General features: G+C 44.3%; 3 protein-coding genes across 6 annotated transcripts; 1 reads left to right on the plus strand and 2 right to left on the minus strand.

Annotated features, from left to right (window-relative positions):
- Positions 1-90: 90 nt before the first annotated feature.
- ZSCAN26 (zinc finger and SCAN domain containing 26) lies at positions 91-16,485 on the minus strand. Of its 4 annotated transcripts, XM_036235204.1 has the most exons (6): positions 10,990-11,214; positions 10,222-10,320; positions 8,431-8,895; positions 8,045-8,162; positions 1,087-6,198; positions 91-619 (listed from the first exon to the last, which is right to left on the minus strand). In XM_036235204.1, the coding sequence occupies exons 3-5, from the start codon at positions 8,824-8,826 to the stop codon at positions 5,294-5,296; spliced, it is 1,419 nt and encodes a 472-aa protein (XP_036091097.1). In that variant the 5' UTR covers positions 8,827-8,895; positions 10,222-10,320; positions 10,990-11,214; the 3' UTR covers positions 91-619; positions 1,087-5,293. The 4 variants fall into 4 exon arrangements, with proteins under 4 accessions (XP_036091097.1, XP_015985616.1, XP_015985458.1 ...); XM_016130130.2 differs by lacking the exons at positions 10,222-10,320; positions 10,990-11,214 and adding an exon at positions 16,461-16,485; XM_016129972.2 differs by lacking the exon at positions 10,222-10,320.
- Positions 15,494-17,663, minus strand: LOC107502854 (NKAP-like protein). The gene has a single exon (XM_016130543.2). The coding sequence runs from the start codon at positions 17,603-17,605 to the stop codon at positions 16,457-16,459; it is 1,149 nt and encodes a 382-aa protein (XP_015986029.1). The 5' UTR covers positions 17,606-17,663; the 3' UTR covers positions 15,494-16,456.
- Positions 17,656-24,857, plus strand: LOC107502905 (zinc finger protein with KRAB and SCAN domains 4). The gene is made up of 4 exons (XM_016130672.2): positions 17,656-18,612; positions 19,601-20,886; positions 22,270-22,414; positions 23,281-24,857. The coding sequence occupies exons 2-4, from the start codon at positions 20,485-20,487 to the stop codon at positions 24,129-24,131; spliced, it is 1,398 nt and encodes a 465-aa protein (XP_015986158.2). The 5' UTR covers positions 17,656-18,612; positions 19,601-20,484; the 3' UTR covers positions 24,132-24,857.
- The last annotated feature ends 1,842 nt before the right edge of the window (positions 24,858-26,699 follow it).

Consider the following 26,699-nt stretch of genomic DNA (forward strand, 5'->3'; position numbering starts at 1 on the left):
AGTTCAGGAGACCGCCGTGATGCCACCGGATGACAGCAGGAAATAAATTTTTATTACATACACTATGTTACTCTCAAAAAGCCTACAAGATGGCAGCACAGAATAACTTTTTATTTCTTACACTCTGGCTTTATTTCTAAAATCCACACAGATTGCGTCAGATATCTTTTTATTACTTACATTCTGACGTTATTATAAGACGCTCAGTAGACGAGGGCACATAAAAATGATGGCATACACTCGCGTGTTATTCTCAAAAAAGTGTACAGGAGAGTAGCAAACGATGAGTATTCATGATGACTTACACTGGGGTGTTATTTTTTAAATGCCAACGACATGGAAAAATAATTTTTCATGACATACACTGCTGTGTTCAACCCAAGATTCACCTGAAATGGCAGCACAGAAAAACTTCATAACCCCACACCCATAAGTCCTGATTTCAAAATGCACAGGAAAGCTTCATGAAAACATTTTTAATGACATGCACTGTGCTGTTATTCCCAAAATGTCCACTAGATCGCAGAAAAAGGATATATTTTATTACACTGGTGTTACTTGCAAGATGCACATTAGGACAGGTAATAAATCGTCGTGATCGCATAAACGGCCGTTATTCCTAAAATGCAAACCAGATGGCAGCGGAAAATAAACTTTTATGATATAATACACATGCACGTTACTCAAAAAAAAAAAAAAAAAAAAACAGAAGATGGCAGCAGAAATAACTTTTCATGACCTGAACTATGATATTACCAAATTGCGCACCAGATCGCAGCAGAAAATTATTATTTGTGATGACAAACATTTCGGTGCTTTCTCACAGGCCTGGTGACATTTGCTAGTTAGGACAGCCCCAGCACACAACTCAGGAAGGGCTCCTGGGCGGTGATGGCTCAGTGAGGAATGAGCACCAACGCTGGCAGAGCACCTTCTTTTGGACAAGAGAGAGCACCCCTAATCTACAGACTGAAAACTCTTCTGTCCTGTAAGCCCACAAGGAGGCGGGGTGTCTCGTCGTGGCGTCTACAGGTTACACCCCAAGCGCCACCGCCCCAGCTCCGCGAGGACAGCGCAGGCTCGTACCTGGTCTCCAACCAACACCTGGAGGGCGTCACGCGGAGGGACAAAGCGGCTGGGGGCCAGGACGCGGCGGGCCAGGACAGTCCCTTCCTGAGGTCGTCCCCAGCACCCAGCGCTGGACTCACAGTGGGCACCCGATAAACGCGCGTCTAATGCTGGCTGGCGGAGCGACAGTGCACAACGAAGACTGGCCGGCCTCGTGATCAAGCAGAGCAAACGTGCCCGGGAAAGACGCCCTCGCGGAAGGACCCCGCGCGCCGAGTGGCCGCGGCCGCTCCGGCCGCAGCGCGCCCCGGCGGCGCAGCGTCCGACCTTTCTAGGACACGGCCCCGCGTCTCTCTGGTGCGCGGGGCGGACCCGCAGCCCCGCCGCTGCCTAGCCGACGACCCAAGCACCGCCCTCATTGATGCAAATCGTTGCAGTAAAAACCCAACAGGATGGTAAAAGCAGAACTGAGTCTGTCTCTGGGGTCCTCACATCCTGCTGCGGGGGAAAGATGGAGGAAGAGGGACAGAGCAGGTGAATAAACAATTACAATACAGCAAGCCACACAATTTTTTAAAATTTAAATATACTTAGGCACAAGAAAACCTCGAGTCGCGTTGACTACAATATGAAGTGTTCCCACTCCCCAGGATTAACCATTGTTCATGTTTTGTGTAGGTCTTCCCAGGACCGCACGTGCCACATAGCTACACTCAATAAACGTTTAGTAAGTATCTATATATTTTAAACCACGTATAGGATTATAAGATAATTTGGCACTTTAGTTTTTTCAGAAATCTTATGTACCAGCTCACTTTATAACAGCGAAATAGTACTCCATTGTACGTGTGCGCCATAATTTGGATTACTATCTCTAGTGATGTATACTTAGGTTCCATTTTTTCCTTAGAAAGTAGTGCTTCAGAGAACACCACTGAATAGCTTTATATTCTCTTATAATTCTAGGGTAAAAATTGCGGATTCGAATTGATTTGGCAGAAGGCATGCACATTTAAAATTTTCACATACGGCTCCCCTATTTCATGTTTAAGGACACTGCTGTTTAAAAGTAAAAGCCTCTAATAGAAAAATTCGGCAAAGAACATGGCTGTTCACAAAACTGAATTATAAATGACCGAACATGAAAGTATGTTCACTTTTGATGTAAAAATATTCTTTAAAAACTCTTTTAAAAGCAGAGCAATTTTGTATGCACTAGACTGTGAAACATTCAAAAGAAGAATTTCCAGAGTTGATGCGGGTTTAGAAAAATGGGCATTTTCGCAGACTAATAGGATGTACAGATTAGTATGACCTTTGGGGAGGGCGATCTGGCAAACACATCAAAAGCATTAGAAAATGCGCCTACCCTTTGACTCATTGATTCCAGTTAGGGGAACTGAATGAAGGGAAATAATTCTATAACAGAGCTAAATTGTATGTACAAGGATGTTCACTGAAATAGTTGACAGTGAAAAAACTATGGATAACCTAGATGACCAACAATGGAGTTGTGTACCATCGAATATCGTATAACATTTTGAAAATTCTCTTTCATGAAGACTTTTAGTGATCAAAGTGTCTTCATCAGGGGCATTTTTTATTTGCTGATAATGTTCGGAAACCCACCCAAACTAATTTAAAGGAAACCTTTATTAAAGGACATAAGGTTATTCCATGGACTCCCAAGACCAGTTTGTAGGTAGACCACAGAAGCAGGGGGCTGAGTCACTTCTTCTGGGGCAATCTGGGCCTTCATGGGATCCCTGCTTCAGGAATTGGTTTCATTCTTTTGCCTATCACTGCAGTGGTTTGTCTCTATGTGGTTTTTATGTAACCACAAAAATGGTTCTGGCTCTGTACTATTCCTGGCATAAACGCCTAAGAGACGGGCCCCTCCTGGTGCCATCTTCAGTGGTCAGAGAAGGATCGCACGGCTGTCCACTTGGGATTATGGCAGAACTGGACTAGAATAGAGTAGGCAGATAGGGAAATTGTCCTGTTACAAATGAAAATTGTTCATGATATAACCAGTGAGAAAGTAGTGTTTCTATGCATAACAAAGATCAGTATTTTAAAATATATTAAAGGTTATATTTGGAATGAGACAATGATTTTCCTTATATTTTTCAATGACTTCACAATGTATTGAACTATCATAAGCATAAATTAATTTAGTAAGAATGTATGAAGATATTAAAACATGGAAATTGTTAAAAATTGAGCAGAAAACAAATTATCAATACCAACTGATTAGAATTTAGAGTGTGTATATGTACAGGCACACATATATACCCACACATATATACATAAATATATAATTCTTCGTGCTTGGAATCTGTCATTGCTTTTTAATGAGAATAAAAATATTTATGTTCTTTCCTTCTTAAACTAAACAGAAATAGATAGGTTTAAACTATGATATGGAGCTAAGCATTTAGATACTGACATTGGTAGAGCCCTCAAAACAGCGGGGCGGAAATCCCTGATATCAACTTAATTTTATTAAAAAAGGCAGAATAAAAGATAGCTTTATGGCTTCCTAAGCAGTGGAATATGACTGACATTCCATGAAGTTCTTTAATTTCTAAAGAAGTTACTGCTGCTTCATATACAGATCTGGTTTCTCCTCAAGAAAATGGTACTAACTGTTCTTCTGATCAGCTTGCACCCAGTAAGGTCAGAGTGAGAAGGAATAGGAAATGGGTCAAAGACTGGTGAGTGCCTCTTTCGGCATTCATTCTCCCCCTTCTTTTTAGTGACAAAGTCTGTTTCCAGCCAGGTACTCTGCAGCCCAGAATGAGACACACCTCCCGACCTCCCTCCCCTGACTTTAGGTCTATGACACAGTGCTGAAGCCATCTGGGGAAGACTGCCCCAAGGAAGCTGACTGAATCGGGAGGAGCTTCCTTTTGTCCCTCTGTGTTTTGTCCACATTTTGCATGCGATGGCTGGAGACTGAGGAGCTGTGGAGAATCACATGGTGACCTTAAGGACTGAAGGTGTGCACTAGGATGGTGGAGCAGAAAAGCAGAGGCCAGGGGGCCTAGCGATGTCAATGAAGCACTTGCCAGTCCTGGACTGCTTGTCTCCAGCCTTTTCTATTTAAGAAAAACAAACTGTTATAAAGCCATACTTGCTCTTTTTGTTTTTAAACCACAGGCAGTTGAATCAAACTCTTAGCGATCCATGCTGGTTCACCATCTTCCCACTCCCACAACAAACTGTGGAGCCTTCTCCAGATAGCACAACGCCAAGCAGCTACCACCAACCAGCAAGGGGTGGTCAACTCCCTGGTGACAGGTTTGGAAGTGGCCTCCCCTAAGCTTACTGCTCTTCGTCATTACGGTGACCTTTGGTATTCATAATACAAAGATCATGATCTCCTCCAAGCTGACTTGTTTGACTTTCCAAGAATTTTAGAACCAGCAACATTTTAAAAATCACATCACCAGTATCAAATTTAAAAAGTCCAATTCCTTTCCCCAGACATTTATTGAATCATGTCTATGCAGCAGTCACTCGACCAGCACTGGAGTTGTCACCTAAGACAGCTGCTACTTGGATTAATTCAGCATGGTTCATTCAAATGACTTATCTCTTCTCTAGTATAAATGAAACCTTAATTTCTACCTTGAATCAATGAGGTGCCGTGGCAGGGAGGGGGATGGCAAATGTAAACCTGGATTATCTTTGCCTCCCCAATGCTTCTGCTGGTTGTGGGTGGGGGAATGTGGGAGTTGGTAAAGCCAGTGAGGGGAAATGGTCACCATTGACCCGCACTTGGAGATACCTTTGAGTATGGCATGCTTTCAAACACCAATTAGTTTTATTTTATAGGCATCCGTTGCTATAGCATCAACAAAGATATCAAACTGCTCCTGTTCTGCTTAAGCTTGTAAATCTATGGACACTTAATTCACTGCTGACTTCAGTGCCCTCACTCAATCACGAGGCTCTGCCAACTGGAGATGCATCACTGTGTGTTCACCATGTTAAAGGCTCTGAAAAGTCCTACAGTAAAGAACCCACAGTGTCATCAAGGGTCAAATTATTGTGGCCCAAAATTGACTTCAAGAAAAACAAAGCAGAGAGAATGAGGAGAGATGGTCTCCAGTTGGCCCCCCAAAATTCTCTGATGCTAGAGTTGGCTAGAGTGACTTTTCCTAAAGTGCTGTTTGCTTGTTAATGTGCTATTTCTGATGTCATATAAGAAGGGGGCAGCTCAGCAAGGTGGTCTGTCTTTGTGGTGATATCTTTGATGTTGAAAAAGACCTGACCTCTGCCTGAAGGCTTCCCCACACTCCTTACACTCATAGGGTTTTTCTTCGTTGTGGGTTCGAACATGCTGAGTGAGGTGTGAGTTTAGTCGGAAGGCTTTCTGGCATACATCACACTTGAAGGGTTTTTCTCCAGTGTGAATCCTGTGATGTCGAATAAGGTCTGAGGTCAAAGTGAAGGCTTTCCCACACTCGTTACACTGGTGGCTTCTGGAGTGGCTGTGGGTTCTCTGGTGGTGGGTGAGGAGCAGAGCCTGACTAAAGGTTTTTCCACACTCCTCGCACTGGCAGGGCTCCTCCTGACTGTGAATTCTCTGGTGACGATTTAGGTGAGAGCTGCGCCTAAAGTTCTTTCCGCAGTGGATGCACAGAAAAGGCCTCTCTCCAGTGTGAATTCTGAGATGTTCCAAGAGGCCGGCATTCTGGCTAAAAACTTTTTCGCACTCCTTGCACTGATAAGGCTTCTCACCGAGATGGGTTTTCTGATGTCTGACAAGGTGTGAACTTCTCTGAAAAGCTTTCCCACACTCTTGACACCGATGACCCTTCTCTCTAGAGTGGACTGTGTGGCGTCCTGTATGACTGGGGCTCTGACACACTTCAGATTCACAGAGCTTTTCTCCCTTGTATGCACTTTCATGTTTAATCGGGTGCGAGTGCTGGACGAATCCCTCCTCACATTCGGAGTATTTGGAGTCAGTCTTCTCCTCGGCCTTGGCCTGCTGCCTTTCCAAGTTCGAGCCCTCATCATGAGCCTCTGTGGACTCAGATCTATTCCCAGACGATCCCACTCCTCTGCAGCAGTCTGTCCCTGCAACCGGCTTCCCCTTCTCAATCTCTGTCTCCTCTCCTGAAACATGAAATATATGTCACCAATTACTTGGTTTTTGGTGCTTGGGGAAAGAAATCTGCAATTAGAAGGAAAATTTTTAAATGAACCCTTTTATGCAAAGAGGAAATGTTGTGGATGCTTGTGCTTGTATAGAATACATATGGAATGATACGCAAGAAACTAACGCTGGCTGCCTTTGGGGCGTGTGGGGATTGTGGTGGGAGGTGACTTATTTACATGGTTTGAACTTTATCACATGACACACACAGAAGCTAGCAAACTGTCTTAAAGGAAATGGCTATATAGTCTTAAAAATGGTTTGTCACATGCAAAATTAAAAAGCTAGGTCAATTGAGAACCATGAGGCCAATAAGAAAGGGATGCCACTTTAATGGAAAATAATAAAATGCAGATATGGTGCCGATTTTATCAATGACTAGCTGTGTGACTGTAGGAAAGTAAATTGAACCTTAAACCTCCAGAAAAGGGGTTTAAAGTGGAATCCAAAACCGGGAAGTAGGTCATTGGTAAAAGAAGGCTTTAGAATCAAAATTGGCCATTCCACAAATAGACATTTATTGAAGGTCTACTCTAGGCCAAGGGCTATAATGGACCCAGAAAATAGAACAAAGGCCCTGCCTTTCTGTCTGGCAGAAAAAGAGAAAGTAACCAGTGACTGTAGTATAATGTGATTGGTTCTGTGACAGGAGAACACCCGCTAGGAACATAAGCGGGAGACCTGACCCAGACTTGGGGGACTTGGGGAAGGACTTGCGTGATTAGCAGGAATTACTCAGGAAGAGTGAGGAAGAAGTATCCCAGATGGAAGAAGCAAGGCAGGAGAGGCTCGGAGAGAGAGACCGCAAGGAGCAAACATGAAAGGGAATGCAGACGGGCATGATGGGAAGACAGGGTGAGCAGGTGGGACAAAGGGTAACCGTCCCGATTTGTCTGGGAATAGGGGGCTTCCCCCGCAGACATGGAACTGTCAATGCTAAAAGGCTCAAGCAAATCAGAACCAATTGGTTATATTAGTGGACATGAGGCTGCGAGGTCAGCAGATGCCAAAAGACGACCTGTGAGGCCTTTGTTAACAGTTACTGGGAGTCTCTGAAAGCAGTGCTTTTTTCCTTATTTTTAGTTTTTACTTTTTATTATAGAATTTTTCAAATATCAAAACAAAAGGTTGAAAGACTAATTACTCAGCTCACTGAAGGGTTTTAAGGAGAGAGCAACATTAATGAGTCTGTGTTTAAATGATGGGGAATGAACAGGCAGTAACTTGACTTCAACAGAAGCACCAAGATGACAGACATTAAAACAACAAAAAAAGGGAGCGTGGCTTATATCGGACTGGAAAGAGAAAGAAAAATGACAGGGACAGAAATTAAAAGGCGGTATTTCGGTGTCAAAGGAAATAATAATACAGGTGACATTTGGAAAGAAAAGCAGCCATTTACAATAACTTGGAGGCAGAAAGAATAAATGAGTGATGAAGCATATGGCTCGAATTTGTTCCCTTGGGTGAGGAACCAGCACTCTCTATTCACCTACAGTAATGAGGTGAAGTGCCACACAAGAAAAGCCTTCAGTTGTAATTTAAAAACAAAAAAATACAGAGGGGCACAAGGGAAAAGTTTGGGGTGATAGAAATCTCTGGTATCTGGATTGTGGTGGCAATTCGAGGACTGCAGTTACTTCCTGTTTGTAAAAGTTCACTGACCTGACACTTACGAAGAATAAATTAACAGAATGTAAACTATACCTCAGTGAACATGACTCGAAAGAAAAACCAAAACAAAGTGCCTAAGACACGGAGTAGGGCTCCTCGCAGGAAGAAAGACATGACACGGGTCGTTCTTACCCTTCTCCGGGCCAGGCTTTGGCAGCTCACACACGGGTGGCACCTGCTGCGCAGACCCTGCTTCTGGAGGGGCTGTCTCCGCCACCAGCATGTCCTGTTTCTTTGCCTGGTCTGGGTCCTAGGGACAAGTAGGTACATGTGGGCTCAGGAGAGAACTGCTGTTCATAAAAACACTTCCTCATTAGGAAAGAGAGTGAAGAGACACCTTTGAGGAGGAAAAAGGCTAAGGAACCAGGGAGCACACAGCTCCCTCCTGGCAGAGGGAAGATGAGACCCACAGCAACGAAGAGTGAACTGAAAGGAGATGGACCCAGAGCTGAGCGCCCCAGCCCCGGCGGAGCTCTGTGCACCGCTCAGTTCCCGCAGAGTGCACCTGACTCTCCCACCTGCTGTGCTGTGACTCCAATGTCCTTCTCCACGTCCTCCAGCACCACCACCACCTCCTCACCACTCTCCAGACACCGTCCCCGCACCCGGGCCCGCAGCTCCGCGGGCAGGATGGCCAGGAACTGCTCCAGCACCAGCAGCTCCAGGATCTGCTCCTTGCTGTGTGTCTCGGGCCGCAGCCACAGCCGGCAGAGCTGCCGGAGCCGGGCCAGAGCCTCACGGGGCCCTGTGGTCTCCTCGTAGCGCAGCTGCCTGAATTGTTTGCCCCACGGCTCCTGCCCAAGGCCCGTGCTGCTTCCCTGCAGCTGGAATCCCTGTCCCCAGGCAGAGTGCCGAGCCTCCTTCTTCAGATTTGGGGTGGCCAGGGAAGGGGCACTGCCCCATGCCGTCGCCATCCTGCCTCAGCCAGCTCCGCTCTGAAGAGCTCTCGTTGGGCCGCGTCCTCAGAGTGCTCCTGGGAACACCTGAACAAGAACCAGAGAAGCAGCAGTAGTAGCAATGGTAACAATAAAAACAGCGATATCCCTTCAGTGAGTGTGTACATTTCCCATAATTAATAGTGATTCTTTTCTGTCCAAGACAACCACTCCTAAAAAAGGAACATATGTACAAAATGAGAAAAGTGTTTTACATAAGCTTGACAGCTAACATAGCAGGAATAATAGATTTAAAAAATCTATTACTGTAGCCCTAGGTAAAATGATGGATTCAAAGGCCACAAATGGGTAGAACCACTGGGAAAAGCACTTTCTCACCATTTTGATGAATCCGTACACATTGCTTGTTGACTACAAATGGAAAAATGAAAATATCACAAACCTAATCCAGTGACCAAACCTAGAAGCCCCAACAGTAAAACAACTGACCTTGTGCCCTCCCATCTGTCTAGTATTTTTACTAAAAATGTTTAACGTAAATCGAACAATGAGGAAACTTCCAGATAAATCCAGAATGCAGCTCATGTACAGCAGGCATGAGGTGTTCAAAACAATCAGATCCATAAAAATAAAAAGGTATGGGGAAGATACCATTCTAGATGAAAGAAACACAGCAAAATGCAATGTAAAATTGGCTTTAGTTAAAAAAAAAAGGTACAAATAATATGTTTTGAAGCATTCAGAAATCTAAGTATGAATGATATGGCCCAACAGACCAAACAGAGCCCAGGGCCTTTCTCTGTAGACAAGGCTTTGCCGGACGCGGCTACACCCCCGGCTTAGGTCTCGTCACACTTGCTTTGCACTAACCACCCTGGCAGGATCAACTGCCGCCTGCATCCCACCCGCAAAGCTGAAAACATGCCCAACTTGACCCTTTACAGAAGTCTGTAGATCCCAATAGGGAACTTTCTTAGGTGGGGAATGGTTTTGTGATCATGTAATAGAATATCCTTATTCTTAAGAGGCAGTGCTAAAAGTTATTTTCAAATGTGTCAGGAGAAAGAATTGTGTGTGTGTGTGGGAGGGGGGGGGCATGTGGAAAGAGAATGTACAAACACCAGGAAGTTAACCAGTGCTGCTACATTAGGGGTATAGAGTATTCCATGCACTATTCTTTCAATTGTTCTGTTGATGTGAAAATCCTCAAAATGTTGAGGGGGAAAAGATAAAAAATAAATAAGACTGCTTCTATGTTTTTGCTATGAATATTGCATTTAATGGCTCATCATTACCCTTAGGGTCAGGTTCAAAATATTTAATACAGCTTAAAATTTTCTCATGATCTAATGAACTTTCAGTCCCTCAAACTTGCAATACTCTTTCCTGATCCTGGGCCCTTCCACATCTTACCCCTTTGCCTGGAACATCTTCAACGTTCCAATTTTCTCATGAATGCCCATTCGCTCTTCATGTCTCAGCATAATAAAACAAGCTAGCATAACCATGTCTCTGCATAATAAAACAAGCTGGCATTACTAGTGCAACCCTATCAAGAAGGATACTATTACTAAGGTCACTGAACAGAGAAGGAAACAGACATAGAGAGTTAAATAACTTACTTGAGGTCTCGAAGCTAACCTCAGATCTTCCTTCCAATATCTCAATAGTCACAGGCCAAAAACCTTAAATCGACCTTTGTCGTTTCTCTTACTCTCAAAACCTACATCTGATCCAACAGCAAATCCTTTGGCTCCACCTTCATGGTAGACCACTTATCTCCTACCTGAATTGCTAGCAATCGTCTCCTAACTTTGACATTTCTATGATTTCATAGTTGCCCCTCTACAGTTTATTCTCGAGTTCCCAGCTATAAACGCTTTAAAACGTAAATCAGACGTTATTCGCCTGCTCAAAATCCTCCACAAACCTTTCACAAGAAATGACAAAATTACTTACAAAATACAATGCCCACTTATCTTCGGCCTCCCCTCCCCCCGATTTTTGCGAGATCAATCTCCACGCTGTCCACGGTGCTCCGACACTCTGGTTGCGCTGCTGTTTCCCGAATATGTCCAGCACCCTCCCGCTTTAGGGCCTTTGCATTTGCTGTTCTTGCTGCCTAGAAAGCAGAATCTACCTCCTTCAGGTTCTGCTCAAATAGCACCTTCTACGGCTTACCTTGAATGCCTATTAAAATTGTGCTCTACGGATGGAAAGCAGCAAAAGGCGGTGCAGGGTGTCCGAATTCCACGGCTCTGCCGGCTCACAGGCCCGGCAGTGACGCCTCCTGCCCTGGACACCCAGTCTGAGCGGCCCTCTGTCGCGAAAAGGCTTCTCGGCGCCCAAAGGGGACGAAATGCTTCCCCACCCTGCGCCGCAGTTCCTCGGCAGCTCGCAGCAGTCACCGCTCGCCCGCTAGGGACCCGCAGCAAGAGCCGAACGCCCCCCAGCACCTTCTGGGCTCCCCGGGGGCCCGCTCCCACCTTGCGCACGCGCTCTCCGCTCTAGGAAATCCGGAGGACCGAGACCGCAGCTCGATGGTGTCCTGCGCCCGCCGCGCGTTCCGGCGCCCGCGGCTGGGACAGGCCTGTGGATGAGACCTTAGGAGGATTTTCATTTTTAAGTCAAAATTTATTTTATTCATATAAAAACCACCCAGCTCAGTTTACTGTTATCACAAGCAGCCGGCATTTCCCTTTGCTCACTCATTTAATTACAAAAAGACACATACTTTACCATTTCTCCCCAATTTAAAAAATCTTCAAACACAGTGGCAAAAATAAGGGTCGAAGTAGTCTGAGGATTACATTGAACAATGAACATATATTTGGGTTGAAAAGTTTAAGGTAATAAAAAATTAAGTCTGTTACTGCAGGAGAGAATAATCATCCGTACTTTGCAATGAATGTAGGTGCTGGGACGAGGTGCTGGGGGTGGGGTAAGCGTGGGATTGTACTTTACCAAAATAAACTCTACGGAAGAACAGAGAAATATTCTCTCTTGCCAGCCTCGAACTACATTCCAACACCTATTTTAAAATCTATACAAACTGGTTTAACCAGTTAATAGTCTTGAAACACCATTAAATATCATACTAACCATTTTTATGTCATGTAATTTACTATTTCAAGTATTGAAATTATCTTAACAGGAAAGAAAAAAAAACGAATTGCATGATCGCAGTTATCTTTTTCTTCTTGAATGTTTGAAGCTTAAAAATATATTTTAAAAGCAAAAGAAAAAATTACTTTAAAACATTTTCTAAAATCCAGTCAATGCAAATATTTTAATAATTAGAAGTTAGTATTCTGTCTTGAATGAAAAACATATAATGAAAAACATCTATTTCTAAAAAAGGGCTTTTTCCAAAAAAAATATGAAGGATAAACATGAAATTTAATTCAAAAAGGAAGTAAATATATCAGAATTCACATACTCTCAACTTTCAAACTCCCTAAAGTGACTGGTGTCTTGAATGTCACTCATATTATCAAAGCTTTGATTATTGGTATTCCACTGGCTATCTCATGAAAATCAAAACCCTTTAATGAAGCTTAACAAAGAAGAGCTTTTTTAAAAAAACTCAAGTCGTCTAATTTTAATTCAAGTGGTATGTATCTTTTGGAAGGGATAGAGGTAGATAACGTGAGAATAAGTCAAAATACCATTTTTACCAGGGCAGACTACACATCCCTAATACAAATCAATTTTCGAATTTGAGATTTTCATTTTCCAGGATTATCCTCATTTTTTAAAACTAAATTCTTTGTCGATACGTTTCTATTAGGTCCATTCATAAGATATTCAATATGAAGTTTTCATTTTCTGTATGATAAGTAGAGGCACTACTATAATGCAAGTCATGCTACCATATAGTAACATGAAGTTAGTAACCCTTTTGTAATGCTGCTTTCTGCTCTTCTCCCCACTTCCATTCACACAGCAAGATCTTATACATTATTCTAAATTTCGAAATAGAAAATTATGTGACCAGGGATTGTTCTGAACAATCGAAACCCTATGAATGAATCTAAAAAACTTAACCCACAGTTTCGTAATGGAAAATCTAGAACTTTACATCATTCTAATCATTGGCTAAGAAAGAAAAATCACATTATCTCCATAAATGCTAGAAAGTCACTTAACAAAATTCAACATGCATTTCTGATTAAATGGGAAATTTCCCAATAAATTAGGAATGAATGGATACTCCCTTAACATGGCAAAAATAAATACATCTCAAACCAAAAAACTCCCTCATGCTTGATAGTGAAATCTTACATTTTATTCTCATAAAAATCCAGCTGAATTTGTTAAGAAAAAAACAAACAAACAGCAATTTTGCCAGATCTGTAATTTCTCACTCCCTAAGCTGCTGGTAGTTATGGGTAAGAAATATTTTCTCTTGCATTACACAATTTAAAAACAAATGTACCATGAAATACCCACTGGACCCCTTACGCCAGTGGGTGAGTTTTATATTTTGTGAAATGCTATTTTAGATAATGCTATAAAGTCATCAAAGGAGAAACTTAATGATGTCTTATAAAATTCATCAACTGTAAATTAATCAGCAGTAGCCTCACTAGTTTGCTTTCTCGGGCTGTTTCTCAGCGCTGACTAAAATTCAGTGTAACTCAGGTGGTTAAAACCAGCTATTTGATCTGTTTCACTTCCTCTTTGAATATAGTTTAATAATAAAATGATTCTAATGGTTTCTGGAAACCTAAATATGGCACAAAATTTCTGATGTGCCATCTTCTTCTATTCCACAACCTATAACCACATACTCTGGAAAAACTACTTTTAAAAAAATTTGTTCTAATTCCTATTATTTGCTCTCTTGTGACAAATGACCCACAAATTGCAACTTTCAAATCTCGTTTAGGACTGATTAACTGGCCAGTCTCCTAACAGCAACACTTAAAAAAGCAAGTTAAGCATAACGATAGCACCAAATGCTGTCATGAGAACTCTGCTATAGGCATTACAATGACAATCTGTTGCATTGTGTGTATTCTGTCTTTTTGAAAAAAAGACCCACAAATCTCATGTTGGTTTCCTTAGAAATTATAGTTTCTTAGATACATCTTTCTCCCAAGGAAGGAAGACAAAGATGTTGTACGACTGGTGTTAGGGACTCTTTTTAGGACTTAAAGGGCAATATGATCAAGTGTTTCTCAGAAAAAGCAATTCAAAAGTAAAAATAGAAGGTAGACATCTGTAAGATACATGAAAGAGCTAATTTATTTATTATTTGAAAAGTTCTATGCTCAGTAAGAAAACAGATCAACAACCCAGTAGGAAAATGAGCAAAGGTTATAATGTGGGTAGCTCACATGTACACAAAAAAGAATTACAAGTCTACAGCCCCATCCTGTCTGATCTCAGAAGCTAAGCAGGGTTGGCCTGGTTAGTACTTGAATGGGAGACTACCTAGGAAGACCAGGTGCTGTAGGCATAAAAAAATAAAAATAAATAAATAAGGGATTGTAAGCTGAGAGATCCTTGCAATCTGTTTTAAAAAAAGACTCACGTATATATATGAAAAAATGCTCAATTATACTCTTAAAGAAATAAAAGATAAAAAGAAATAAAATAAAGATAAAAAAAGAAATAAATGATAAAGCATGAAATGCCACCTTCACTTATCAGATTGGCAAAGATCGAAAGGTTTAGAAGTACACCAACAGACACATAAAAAGATGCTCAACATCACTAATTGTCAGAGAAATACAAATTAAAACCATGAGATCCTCAGGCAAAAGGAAAGAAAAGGAAAAATAAATAAATGGCTCTACATCAAACTAAAAAGATTTTGCACAGCAAAGGAAACCATCAACAAAACCAAAAGGCAAACTACTGAATGGGATAATATATTTGCCAATGATATATCTGATAAGGGATTAATAAACAAAATTTATCAAAAATTCATACTACTTAACAACAATCCAATTAAAAAATGGGCAAAGGACCTCAACAGACATTTCTCCAAAGAGGACAATAGACATATGAAAAGATGCTCCACCTCACTAATCTTCCGAAATGCAAAGTAAAACCACAATGAGATCCTTAGGCAAGGGAAACAAAAGAAAAAATAAACAAGACTACAAAAAGTTTAGAAGTACCATACGGGTATGTAAGTATGTAAACTGGTGCCATCTTATTTGGAAAGCAATGTTGTAATATGTATTATGGTTTCGAAGCACATGGAGCTTAAACATGACATTCTTAGAATTTCCTGTCCACACCATCAAAAACATTCTTCTATTAGTGTCTCTAGCCCCTTATTTCTTCACAGCATACTACAATTTGTATTTATTTACCTGTAGCTTTTTAAAGTCTCTCCAGGAGAACGTGAAATTCAGTGGTGGCAGGGGCCAAGCTCAAGTCGTTCCTTGGTTTATAATATCTGCCATAGTGCCTAGCACACAGAAAGCATCTAATATCTTCCCTTTGATCCAATAATTCCACTTCTAAGTGGCCATTTTCAGATACCCAAAGGATTCTTTTTAACCTGATCATTCTATTTCTAGATGAATATGCTACAGATAATACATTCATATATCCACAAAGATTTTTCACTTGTGTTCTGTAATCATAAAATAAACAAAACATCTTAAACATCCAATAAAATAGGGTCCTTTCATACACTAGAACACTATAAAGTCATTACAAACAATGAGGTAGAGTTATATGCATTGATAAAACACCGCCAAGGTGTGTAAAATGAAAAAAGTAAGGTATAGATCCATGTGTACAGCGTGGTGTGATTCCTTTCATTCAGGGACCCTTTTCCTTCCTCCATGTAGCCCATAAGCTGGCCAAACCTACAGCTCCAGGAATAGGTCAATTTAGTTCCTTGGCAACATCTTTTTTGAAGGTAGGCATGTGACCTAAGCTAATCCAATTAGGCAGAACCTCAGGATTCTTCTTTGCCATGCCAAGACAAAAACGTCATCGGGAAGTATATAACCAAACTCAGGAGCTTTGTCAGCCCTTTTTTTATTTGAGGGAAATCAGCCTTAAGAGGAAAATGACCCATAAAGAAAGAAGCCAAAGTCCTGTTAAAGCCATCCAGGAAACCCGTCCTCCCGCCGGACTTTTCAGTTACATAACTCAGTATAGATCCCCTATTTTTTTAACTGTCTTTTTAATACAACTATTAGTATACACTCTATTGAATCCTTTTTTCTTTCTGGAATTCTTCTGGTTTTCCCTGGGGCTAATTAATTGTTCCAGGAGGCAATGAAGCCAAGGCAACGGTGGTGATGGTGGTGGGGTACCTTCGGGTTGATAGCATCGACCTTTACTCTGCAACAAATATGCTTGTATATACACAGAACTCATGGACATATACAGAAGACACCAAAAAGGGAGTTCTTTAGGGATAAAGATCAGGAACTTGTGTAAAAGATCGACATTTTACGGACTCTCCTCCTGTAGTGTTTGAATATTTTTAAAACCTTGTGCATGTGTTACTTTTAAATTAAAAACATATTGCTAACGAGATCTAAAAAAGCAGCTTTTTCTAGAAGGACTTACTAAAATAGTAGATACAGTAGCACCATAAAGCCTTTTAATAGTGCTTGGTTGAACATTGACCAGAACATTGTTGGTCAGTCCTGCAGTACAACGAAAGTCCTTACTTGTCATCTTTCCCTTTGGTCTTTCTGTGCACCATCTCTCGGAAACTGGCTAGAATCTTACTCTCCCTCCTCCGTCTTTCTTCCTGGTTGAAGGAGGCCAGAGCTCTCTTCTCGTCAGCACTGTAGATCTGGTTCTCTTTCCGCAGCCGCACTGCTTCCATTCTGCGATGTCGGCTCCCACTCATCACATAACCCGAGCATTCAAACGAAGCGATCTCTTCACTCGTCAGCCCAATCTCACCTCTTCGTGGGATGCGCTTTCCAGCTTTTACATACTCAGCCATGGCTGCACCTTCGCCTGGGAGCAGGGCGTGGCCGTAGTTCAAGGGTTTCTCGTCCTGGGAGGCAGGTACCGGAGGTGCTTCCGGACCTATCAGCTCCATGGCACCCGCGGCCTTTGAGCGCTCGGCCCAGACATATTCCAGCAGTTCTCCGGAATCCTTAAAGCTTGAGTCACTGGGCTCTTTTTTAGTCCTCTTTTTCTTGGGGGTTTTCCTTCCGCGTCTCTTTTTCCTCTCTTTCTTCTTGGCTTTTTTTGCTCTCTTTTTCTCGTCATCAGAGCTAGTATTTCTGTCAGAGTCTGAATCAGTGTCACTATTATCAGAAGAGTCCCTATACTTTCTTTTGGATTTTTTCTTTGTTTTCCTGTGTTTTGAACGACTGGTCTTCTTTTTCCTTCTTCCTTCGGAGCCGATATCTGAACTGCTGGTCTTCTGAGTTTTCGCCTCTTCACCTTCCACGGGGCTGTGCTCGTCGGAATCCGGCTCCGGAAACCTCGGCGACAGCCCCCACACCTCGGGAGCGCCCAGCTCCGCGATCCTCGCCCTCTCCCTCAGCCGCCGCTGCCGGTAGCTCTCCTCCTCCCTCCTGCGCTCTTCCGCCGCACAAGCGTGTTGAAGGTCGCGGTACCCGCCGCGGTAGCTCGAACAGGACACGGACGCGCAGCTGCGGAGCCCGGGCGGCTCTCGAGGCCCGGCGCGACTGAGGGGGTGAGGCCCGCCGACGCCCGCCCCGCCGCTCGGAGGCCCGAGGCCCTCGCGGCCGCGGGAGCGAGAGCGGGAACGGCCGCCCCTGGACGAGCTGCGTCGCCGTATCCGAGAGCCCGAGGTGTCCTCGGGGAAGCGGGACCGGGACACCGGCGCCATGAGCCGCGCCGTCACAGGTGCCCAAGCGGCCCAAGCCGGGCGGTTACCACCGAGCGCGCGGCAGGCGGGCGAGTCCCGCTCACGCAAGCGCGCGGGCCGCGGCCCCGCGCGCGCTCCCGCTCCCGGCCGGTTGCCAGGCACCGCCCCCTCCGCGCGCGGGTCGCGAGGCCGCGCTGGGGTTTGGGACGCTCTTTGTCCGGAGTGGGTCTAGGGGCCTGGCTGCGCCTGTGTTAGGATCTACATTTCCCAACGCGAGCCCCCGAGGGAACATAAAGAAAATTCGCACCAATGAATCCCTCTGCTGTCGAATGCTCCCCTCTACCGGGATATTTGCCTTTAACCCTCTTGGTAACTTAGCCTTCGCTCCTCCCAGTCTCACCTCCTCCCTCCTTAACTTTACGGGTTGTTGGAGGGTTCCTATCTCCCATGCCCCTCCCGTTTATCCCATAGAAATGATCTTGTCCACCATCTTCATGGTGGAAATACGTTTATTAATGACTTCCCAACCCCACTTGTTCCTACTGGAAGCGAGAACCAGAACTGTTGGAATAAAAATTTGGGCTCAGCTCCTTAGCCAGCTGAGGGCCAGAGTGATGCTTTTTCATTCTTAAATTCAGACACTCTTCTACCTCAGAAACAGGGAAGCAGCTAACTCAGCCTTCTAGATGTCTCCATTTCCAGTTAATTTCAGAAACATTTTCTGCACTGACTTTGTTCATTCTCTGAAATGGCAAACATTTCATACAAGATCATTTTCCCCCATCTTAAAATGTACATAGGGATTACCGTCATCTGCATTCTCTACAGTTAAATTGACCTTCTCAGATAGTTGTCACTCTTGGAAAGTGACAGAAAAACTAAGTCGGAATTTAAGAATATTGCTTGCCTTCTTTCTTTCTTTCTTTCTTTCTTTCTTTCTTTCTTTCTTTCTTTGTTTTTCTGGTGCTAAGATTCTAAACGATGAAAAGGGGAAATGGAATAGGACCGAATTAATTCGATCATTTGATGTAAGTAGAATTTTAGTAAAATGATTGAAAGAGATGAGGACTGGTATGGTACCCTGCCATAAACTACGCTGAGTTAGGAAATGGCAACTAGGAATATTATAAATGAATGGTCACATGTATAGTGAAAATGTCACAATGGATAAGGTTAGAACTAAAATTCTCTAAAAATGTCATATTTTATGTAAATTTTTTTCTTTTGGAATTGTAAACTACTTGGTAGGCCAATTAATCTATAAATTTTACATGAGATAACTATAAAATTAATCCAGTTAGTATCTGATGGGAATTTCAAATATTGACTGATGGAATATCTTTCAGATAACATATGGGAAAATAAATTTTAGAATATATTTTTGTTCTTTAGGAAAGCTATGACCTAAAATAGGAGTCAGCAAATGTTTTCTATAAAATGCCAAAAGTAAATATTTTATATTTCGAGGGCTAAGAGGCAAAATCAAGGATTTTATGTACATCTATAACAAGAGAAAAGACAAATTTCCACACTTTTTATTAATGAAATAGATTTATTTTATTCGAAAGATTTTTTGTAATACAGGTCTTCTAATGGGAAGAATGAAAAAATTTTTGAGGAAATTACAATTTGCTTAATTGGGGTGCTGGCATTCCAGATTCTTCATCTATAAATTGCCTGTGCATATTCCTTGTCAATTTTTGTTTGTTTTTCTCTTATTTGTAGAAGCTCATTATATATTCTTGATATTGATCCTTGTTGACTATATAGCTTCTGTCAGTTTTTTGTTGTTTCCGATTGTTTCTGGTATCTTTTAAATTTTAGTGTTGCCGAATTTACTATTTTTCCTTCACATTTTGTGCAGTTTGTGTATTTTTAAAGAAATTTTGCTTTACTCGAGCATAAAGAAATGCTCCTGATTTTCTTCTAAAAATATGAAAGTCTTGGTTGTTGACTTCTAAGTGTTTAAACTCCAGGAATTAATTTTTGTGTTTGTATCAATTTTTTCCCATTTAGATATCAAAATATTGCAGCACGACTTATCAAGTATTTATACATCTATACACCTACATACCTACATCTGTATTTCTACAAGTAACTATGGATGTTGTGACCTTGAGTTCACTCTGACACTCTCGTTTCCAATATACTACATGATTCATCTTGGCCTTTCTTTTTTCCATGTTTGTAACTCCTTCTTTGACATGAGAAACCAGGCTCCCAATATGTTATTTACCTACTTGACCAATCTCGATGACTTTGTTGACGTTTTGCCGCCTACAGTATGTTAAGAATGAGTGGAAGGTGAGGACTAGGGTCTGAGCAGGAGTGCTTCCTTTCAAGTAGTTCGGCTTGATGGGGAGAAAGAGAACGGCAGCTGGAGGGGAAAAGGACTGGGCGCGGCCACTACTCCTCCAAGGAAGTACATGGCTGTGTGGTCGACTTCTTTGATGTTTCCAGAGAAACGGAAGGCCCAGGTGGAGCTCTAAGGGCTCTCAGGAAACTCTGCTTTCTTCTGAATTTGTCAACTTTATGCCAGCTTTTCAGTTAAGCTTACACCAGAGCGTTGGGGACCTCAAAGAGGATTTCTTACACAGAGCCCTTCATCTCTCTTCCCTGACGGCCTCCCTGGAGACGGGGACGCGGCTGCGGTCGGGTGGACGCGGGGACGACCACCAAGACGCGCTGCCTAGAGCGCCCAGGAGGCGGTGGCGGCGCGCACCCGCGCTTCCAGAGCCGCAGCCTCTTTCCTCCGGCGTCGGGAGGGCGCTCCGTCTGAACCTGACATCCTTCAGGGTGCAGGGCGGGGCGCCGCCGAGGGAGACGCCTGTGCCGTTTGCCGCAGCGGGGTCCTGGCGCCTGGCCACGCAGAGGGGGCGCGAGGAGCGCCCTGGCCCGGGATGGCGCGGCCGTCGAGACCGAGCGCCGCCCTGGGCGCCGCGTCTGCGGAGGACCGGGCCGGGATGCTGACGGTGAAGGTGGAGGACGAGGAGGCGGGTTCGAGCCACAGCGCCGCTTCGAGCCCCGAGCGCTGCCGCCTGCGCTTCCGCGGCTTCCGCTACCCTGAGGCCGCGGGGCCCCGCGCCGCGCTGCGCCGGCTCCGGCAGCTCTGCCGGCTGTGGCTGCGGCCCGAGACGCGCAGCAAGGAGCAGATCGTGGAGCTGCTGGTGCTGGAGCAGTTCCTGGCCGTCCTGCCCGCGGAGCTGCGGGCCCGGGTGCGGGGACGGTGTCCGGAGAGCGGCGAGGAGGCCGTGGTGCTGCTGGAGGGTCCGGAGCGGCAGCTGGACGAGCCCAGGCGGCAGGTAGAGAAGCAGCTTAGCGTCCGAGAGCCGTGTTCTGTGTGCTCCCGAATTCTCGAGGACGGAGTGGGGGGCATTCCTCCAAGATCCACGTGTGCTCAGTCTCTCTGTGCACGGTGAACCCCCTTGGCAGTCAGGTGAAGTCTCCGGACCCCTTCTCGTAATAACCTCTTTAAACATATGGATGAAAACATAAAGGATTGCAAAAGATCTCAATAATATCCGAATACAGGTAGCCCAGCGTTGGCCAGATTTGTGAGAAAGTTATACACGTGCTTGTTAAAAACAAAAGCACTGGATAGTAAGCTCTAGGGACGGGCCTAATAACGGATCGTGTCGAAGCGTGGCAAGCACAAGCACGAGTGACTTGGACAACATTTGCCCGGTTGTGCTGTCACGTGAAAACATCCGCAGTTTCCGTAGGTGACAGAGCCCTGGGTACCCTTACGCCAACTTGCTTGCTTTGTCGCTTCCACGTATGACGGAAGAAAATAAGGAAATGCGAGATTGCCCTTAGAGGCTAGTGATAAAAAAGAATAACTTTTTCTAGCTAGGTTCACAGGCCACTTGGGAGGGAGCCCATGGACCACAGATGTCAAACTTTTGGTATCAAGCGGGTTCATGTTTTTCCCTGCATCTTCTTGCCTGTTTCTAGAGATTGTTTTCTCTTGGCCTTATGTCGTGTCCTCGCGAACGTTCCTTCGGGGGACATGTGGCCAGAGCCTCCTAGCCAGCGACCGGGAGACCAGGGTTCTCAACTGGGATCTCCTGCGCCCTTGGCCCGTAACTGAGAAGTTATTTCCAGTCATGTATCTTCAGGCTCCTCATTCCTTATAGGGATTTGGGAACTTCTGAGCCGCTGATGAGAAAGTCACTTGAAAACCGTAACTTGGGTGTGAACGTCTGGAGGGGAGCCTGTGTGAAGGGGGACATACCACGAGCAGGGCCCAGTGTTGGGTGCTTTCCCATACGTGGTCCTTATTTACCCATCCCCCAAAGCCTGTAAGCTAGAGATTATTATCCTCATTTTTCAGGTAAGAAGAGATAGCAGTATTCCCTGAGAACTTAGCCCCAATTCCCAAAGGGTTTTCACAGAAGTGCACATGTAAACGAGGAGGGATCAGAGAGTAATGGTCAGAGCTCCCGTGGCAGCGTCGTCACCAATTGGCTGGGTGACCTTGGACGAGTTCCATAAACTCTGTACCTCGGTTTCACCATTACAGACAGACACAGAGACGGGAGTAGAACCAAGCTCATGGGGTTGTCGTGTGCATTAAGTGAATTAACAGTTAGTTACAAAGCCCATGGAAATTGCGCCCGGAAAAGAGAAGGTACTAGCACAAATAGAGCACGATAGGAGGGTCTGATGAATGCATAAACTTCTAGGTCTCAGGTGGTGACCAGGGGCAACGGCTGTGTTCCAAGATGGCAGTGTTGACACCGGCTCAGAGGTCCCGAAGTACCCAGTTCCGGCCGATGAAGGCGCCTCTCAAGCATGAGTCTGTGGGATCCCGGCCCTCCGCCGACGGAGGTGAGGATTAACTCCCGAGCGGTATGAATTCTGTCGCCTCCAACCAGTTTCACGTCAGGGTCCCCGTCACAGATCTTCTTCCCTGTGACACAGATTAAGAGGGAAGTTTCAAACAGTGGGGACAGCTATCCTATCCCGACCTGGACACAGTAAGACTTTATTGACATTTACGTTCGGAAAGAATCGATTTTCTGACAAGACGGTGATCTCCATCCGTTTAACAGGAGTGAATGGAGCCCCCTACGCGGTGGAGCTTACATTCTGGTCGGGGAAGACAGCAAATAGGCTAACCGTCCAATTTCAGACATTGCTAAATGGTGTGAAGAAAACAAGGCGGAATCTGCCAAGCCAGCCAGGGCACCGCAGAGATTGGCGGGCTGCTCAGGGAGGAGAGGGCAGCTGGCTAAGCCTGTGGCTGGTGACTAGAACAGGGGGAAACCACTCAGTGGGAAACCGGCCTCCGCTCCTGCGTCCCCTGTGCTGTGACATGAGGGCGATTCCCAACACACACGCACTGGGACATGCCAGTCGATGCCAATTTTGTTTCTCAGCAGAGGTTCTAGCCTGAACTCGGTAAGAGTTCGTCTCTCGGAGGAGAACCTCAAGTTCTCTCAAAGCCGAGGGAGTTGTATATAAGCAGACACCCAGTTCCTCCTTTGTGCGCCCAGCCCTATCTGGCTCCTCTTCGTGCATTCTCGTTTGTACCCTTCTTCTTGCCGGCACCCTTATTCTCCCTCCTTTTTGTGTCCTTCCTCTCGTGCCTAAACCCTCATCACCCTCTATAAATCTTGCCTCCCGGGACTCCTCAGACAACTCTCCTCCAAGCCAGGGTGTAATTGACCATGACCGCCCATTTGTCATTTCAGGTGGTGAAATCAGGGACTTGCCTCTAGGTGAGGAACACCCAGAACAGGAGCCCGAGCAGACACCGTGCCACCTGGGCGAAGCCGTCTCCCAGATACGCACCAGTGCAGAAGCCGGAGAGCAGGACGGCAGCTTACAAAGGAAGCAGAAAATCACCACGGGGAAGAGGCGGCACGTTTGCCATGAATGTGGAAAGAGTTTTGCTCAGAGCTCAGGCCTGACTAAGCACAGGAGAATCCACACGGGCGAGAAACCCTACGAATGTGAGGAGTGTGGCAAGTCCTTCATCGGGAGCTCTGCCCTCATCATTCATCAGAGAGTCCACACTGGTGAGAAACCCTATGAGTGTGACGAATGTGGGAAGGTCTTCAGTCACAGCTCAAACCTCATCAAGCACCAGAGAACTCACACTGGGGAGAAGCCCTACGAGTGTGAGGACTGCGGGAAGGCCTTCAGCCAGAGCTGCAGCCTCCTCGAACATCACAGAATCCACACGGGGGAAAAGCCATATCAGTGCAACACATGCGGCAAGACCTTTAGGCGGAATTCGCATCTCCTGAGGCATCGGAGGGTCCACGGTGATAAGGATGTTCAGGATCCGGAACGTGGAGGGACCTGTGAGAATCAGGGGAGGGTGGAGAGGTCCGAGGGGAGTGTTGAGGTCCTCATGTCTTACACATGTGATGAGTGTGAGAGAAGTTTCACTAGGAGCAGAAGCCTTATCGAGCATCAAAAAATCCACACAGGAGAAAAACCCTATCAGTGTGACATGTGTGGAAAAGGCTTCGCCCGAACTTCATACCTTGTTCAGCATCAGAGAAGCCACGTTGGGAAAAAATTTCTGTCCCGGTGACGCAGCTCTTACATGCCAGCATTGGTGCTCATTCCTCACTGAGCCGACACCACCCAGAAGTCCTTCTTGAGTTCAGGAATTGTGGGATGGGGCTGTTCTGACCACCGCACGGCAACAGGCACATGAGAAAGCACTGAGTGCGCCTGAGATGCATTATCTTCTACATTCAAGAAGGTAGCTGGAAAAACTGTTTGAAAGGATGCTGTGGGGAGTCGTCTGTGGGAGGTAGGACCTGAAATGGTTTGCTCTCACCTGTTGGACTTCAAAGTCTTCCAGACTGGCTCATACCCCTCAGCAGTCACTTCATGATATGTCCTGGGTCAGTAGCTCTGGCTTGGGGCCTGCTGCTCTGACTGCTTTTGCCTATACAGAATCCATCACCAGTGGGTGGATCCCATGCAGGTGCTACGAACATTAAATGTACTGGTGCTTCGACCTTTCTGTCTCTGAAAATCTGGTGTCTAGATATCTCAGGAATTTCTGAGGCCATTTTTCTTTGTGTCTATTGTTTGAGGTCTAGATTCTGGGTCTGTCTAATGTGTTTATTGCCAAATACATAGCACTGGCAGAGTGGGAGTGGAAAAACCCTTATTTCCTCACCAGCATTTTTGTCACTTACAATAAGAATGCCTTAAACAGCTTCTTTATCATTAAGATATTTTGAGACCACTGCATCCATACAACTCCATTCTTTAATAAACATGAATTACGTTCGTTCCCATTAAATTTGCTACCCTTGAGGAAATTATTCACATTCAGGTAAAAAAAAAATGTCGAGTTTTCAAGTCAGATAAATATGATTATGGATTTTGATGTAAATTCTATGATGTTCAACAGGTTGTTTCTCGCTTTTTAGTTATCTTGGGCCTCACCAAGTGCCAAGGCACCATCTGTATCCCTCTCTTCCAACTGAGCCAACAGTGTACCAGGCTTATGCTAGCTAAACTTAAACTTCCTCCAGGTCAGAGGAGTCAAATCAGATATTTATAACAAGTATCATTCTTGTTTTCAACACTGCCATGTTCTTGGGGATAGGAAGATGGGGTTGGAGGTAACCAGTGAGGACAGGAACCCACTGGAGCAGAGAAGCACAATGAGAATCTCAGCTGTCCAACAAAAACTTCACAACATTCACAGTATCAACATATGCAATCAAGGCTATGCTGTGAGTTATAATAAGGATTTTGTGGTATCTCCTGAACCCAAATCACCTTCTACTCAGTTCTTTAGACTGCTATCTTCTTCCTAGAGGCCTGAGTGCTGAACACTTGCTCCTGTTTACTATGCTGTGCCAAGAGTGGACTCTGCTTCTGATGAAACCCCTGACCATGTGTTGTTCTTATCTGTCCGCTGGCACCCTCCTGGATTCCTCCTCTGAAGTACCACAGGCCAAGGGGCTTTACGACCACAGGGCCTTCCCTGCATCTTTCATTGCCTTCACTACCCGCCATTACAGTCTGACTTAAAACTTTAGCTTTAAGTCATTCCACTTAACTCTTCCCTAGCCTTTTAAATTAACCTTAGTTTAGTTACCTCCACAAATTAGTCATTTCCTCTTGATTTTTCAAAAAAATTTGCTAATAGCCCTAATTTTAAACACTGTTCGTTTTTCTTTGGAGTTTGTTTCTTCTATTATGTGAAGAGACATATGAAAGCCTTTTACAAACCAGAAAGGATTATTTAAACATATATATAACTTACTAAGAATAACAAAAGACCACTGTGCCTCCTTTTACTCTTTTCTGCTCTTCTGAGCCCAAGACTTCTCTGTACAGGAGGGAATACTTTTGAGTACCTATGTTCTTGACAGTGATAAAGGGATAAAGTACACACACACACACACACACACACACAGACACACGCACACACGCACACACTCTTGAGCTGAGGTTCAAGTATAATTATGTTGGTGAGAACTGGACAGAAAATAAGGCAGTGCCGTGATAAACAACTCATAAGTGGTAAACTGAATGCAGAAGTTCAGAGGAGGGAAAGGTCACTTCTGGTCATGTGCTATTACTACACGGACAGGGTGAGGTGTTAGCTAACAAGATTAAAAGTTCATCAAATTTAGTAAATAAGGTAAGTTTGAAGAGGTAGATACATTGCAGAAGGCTTCAATGCCACAGCAAGTTTAAATTTTATGCAGTGAGCACCAGGGAGCCACTCAGTTTATGGTAAAAATATATCTAAGAAACTCAGTATTATGTAATTTCAAAGAAAATTGATTCATTGATAGTCTTTTAGATATGACACATGCATAAAACAAAGGTGTGTTTATTAGTAAGTGAATTATTAAATGGGTTCATTTTTAGGCTATTAAATAGCCTAAAAGGATGGCCCAAAAATATATTTTCAGGTGCAATTAGATCCAGTAAAATAAGCTGCTTGACATAAAGCAGTATATAAAGTGGAATAAATTGCCACTTTTCATGCTTTTTAAATGCTTTTAGGAATTTTAGTTGTCAGCAATTCTACTTCGTTTCTCAACTGAAGCAACGCAGAATCCATTTCCTTTTTTTCTGCTTCTGTGAATAGGCAACTGATTTATAGGGTAATTTTTCTACG

This window comes from Rousettus aegyptiacus, unplaced genomic scaffold (assembly GCF_014176215.1).
Source record: "Rousettus aegyptiacus isolate mRouAeg1 unplaced genomic scaffold, mRouAeg1.p scaffold_m13_p_17, whole genome shotgun sequence".
Lineage (NCBI taxonomy): Eukaryota > Metazoa > Chordata > Mammalia > Chiroptera > Pteropodidae > Rousettus > Rousettus aegyptiacus.

Excerpts from the sequence above, each read along its gene's own strand:
- ZSCAN26 (XM_016130130.2), bottom strand. The coding sequence starts at position 8,826 with ATGGCGACGGCATGGGGCAGTGCCCCTTCCCTGGCCACCCCAAATCTG. Across the intron at positions 8,163-8,430 it reads TTGGAGTCACAGCACAGCAG|GACCCAGACCAGGCAAAGAA; the intron begins GTGGGAGAGTCA and ends ACTTGTCCCTAG. Across the intron at positions 6,199-8,044 it reads AAAGCCTGGCCCGGAGAAGG|GAGAGGAGACAGAGATTGAG; the intron begins GTAAGAACGACC and ends TTCATGTTTCAG.
- LOC107502854 (XM_016130543.2), bottom strand. The coding sequence starts at position 17,605 with ATGGCGCCGGTGTCCCGGTCCCGCTTCCCCGAGGACACCTCGGGCTCT.
- LOC107502905 (XM_016130672.2), top strand. The coding sequence starts at position 20,485 with ATGGCGCGGCCGTCGAGACCGAGCGCCGCCCTGGGCGCCGCGTCTGCG. Across the intron at positions 20,887-22,269 it reads TGGACGAGCCCAGGCGGCAG|GTCTCAGGTGGTGACCAGGG; the intron begins GTAGAGAAGCAG and ends ATAAACTTCTAG. Across the intron at positions 22,415-23,280 it reads CCGGCCCTCCGCCGACGGAG|GTGGTGAAATCAGGGACTTG; the intron begins GTGAGGATTAAC and ends TTGTCATTTCAG.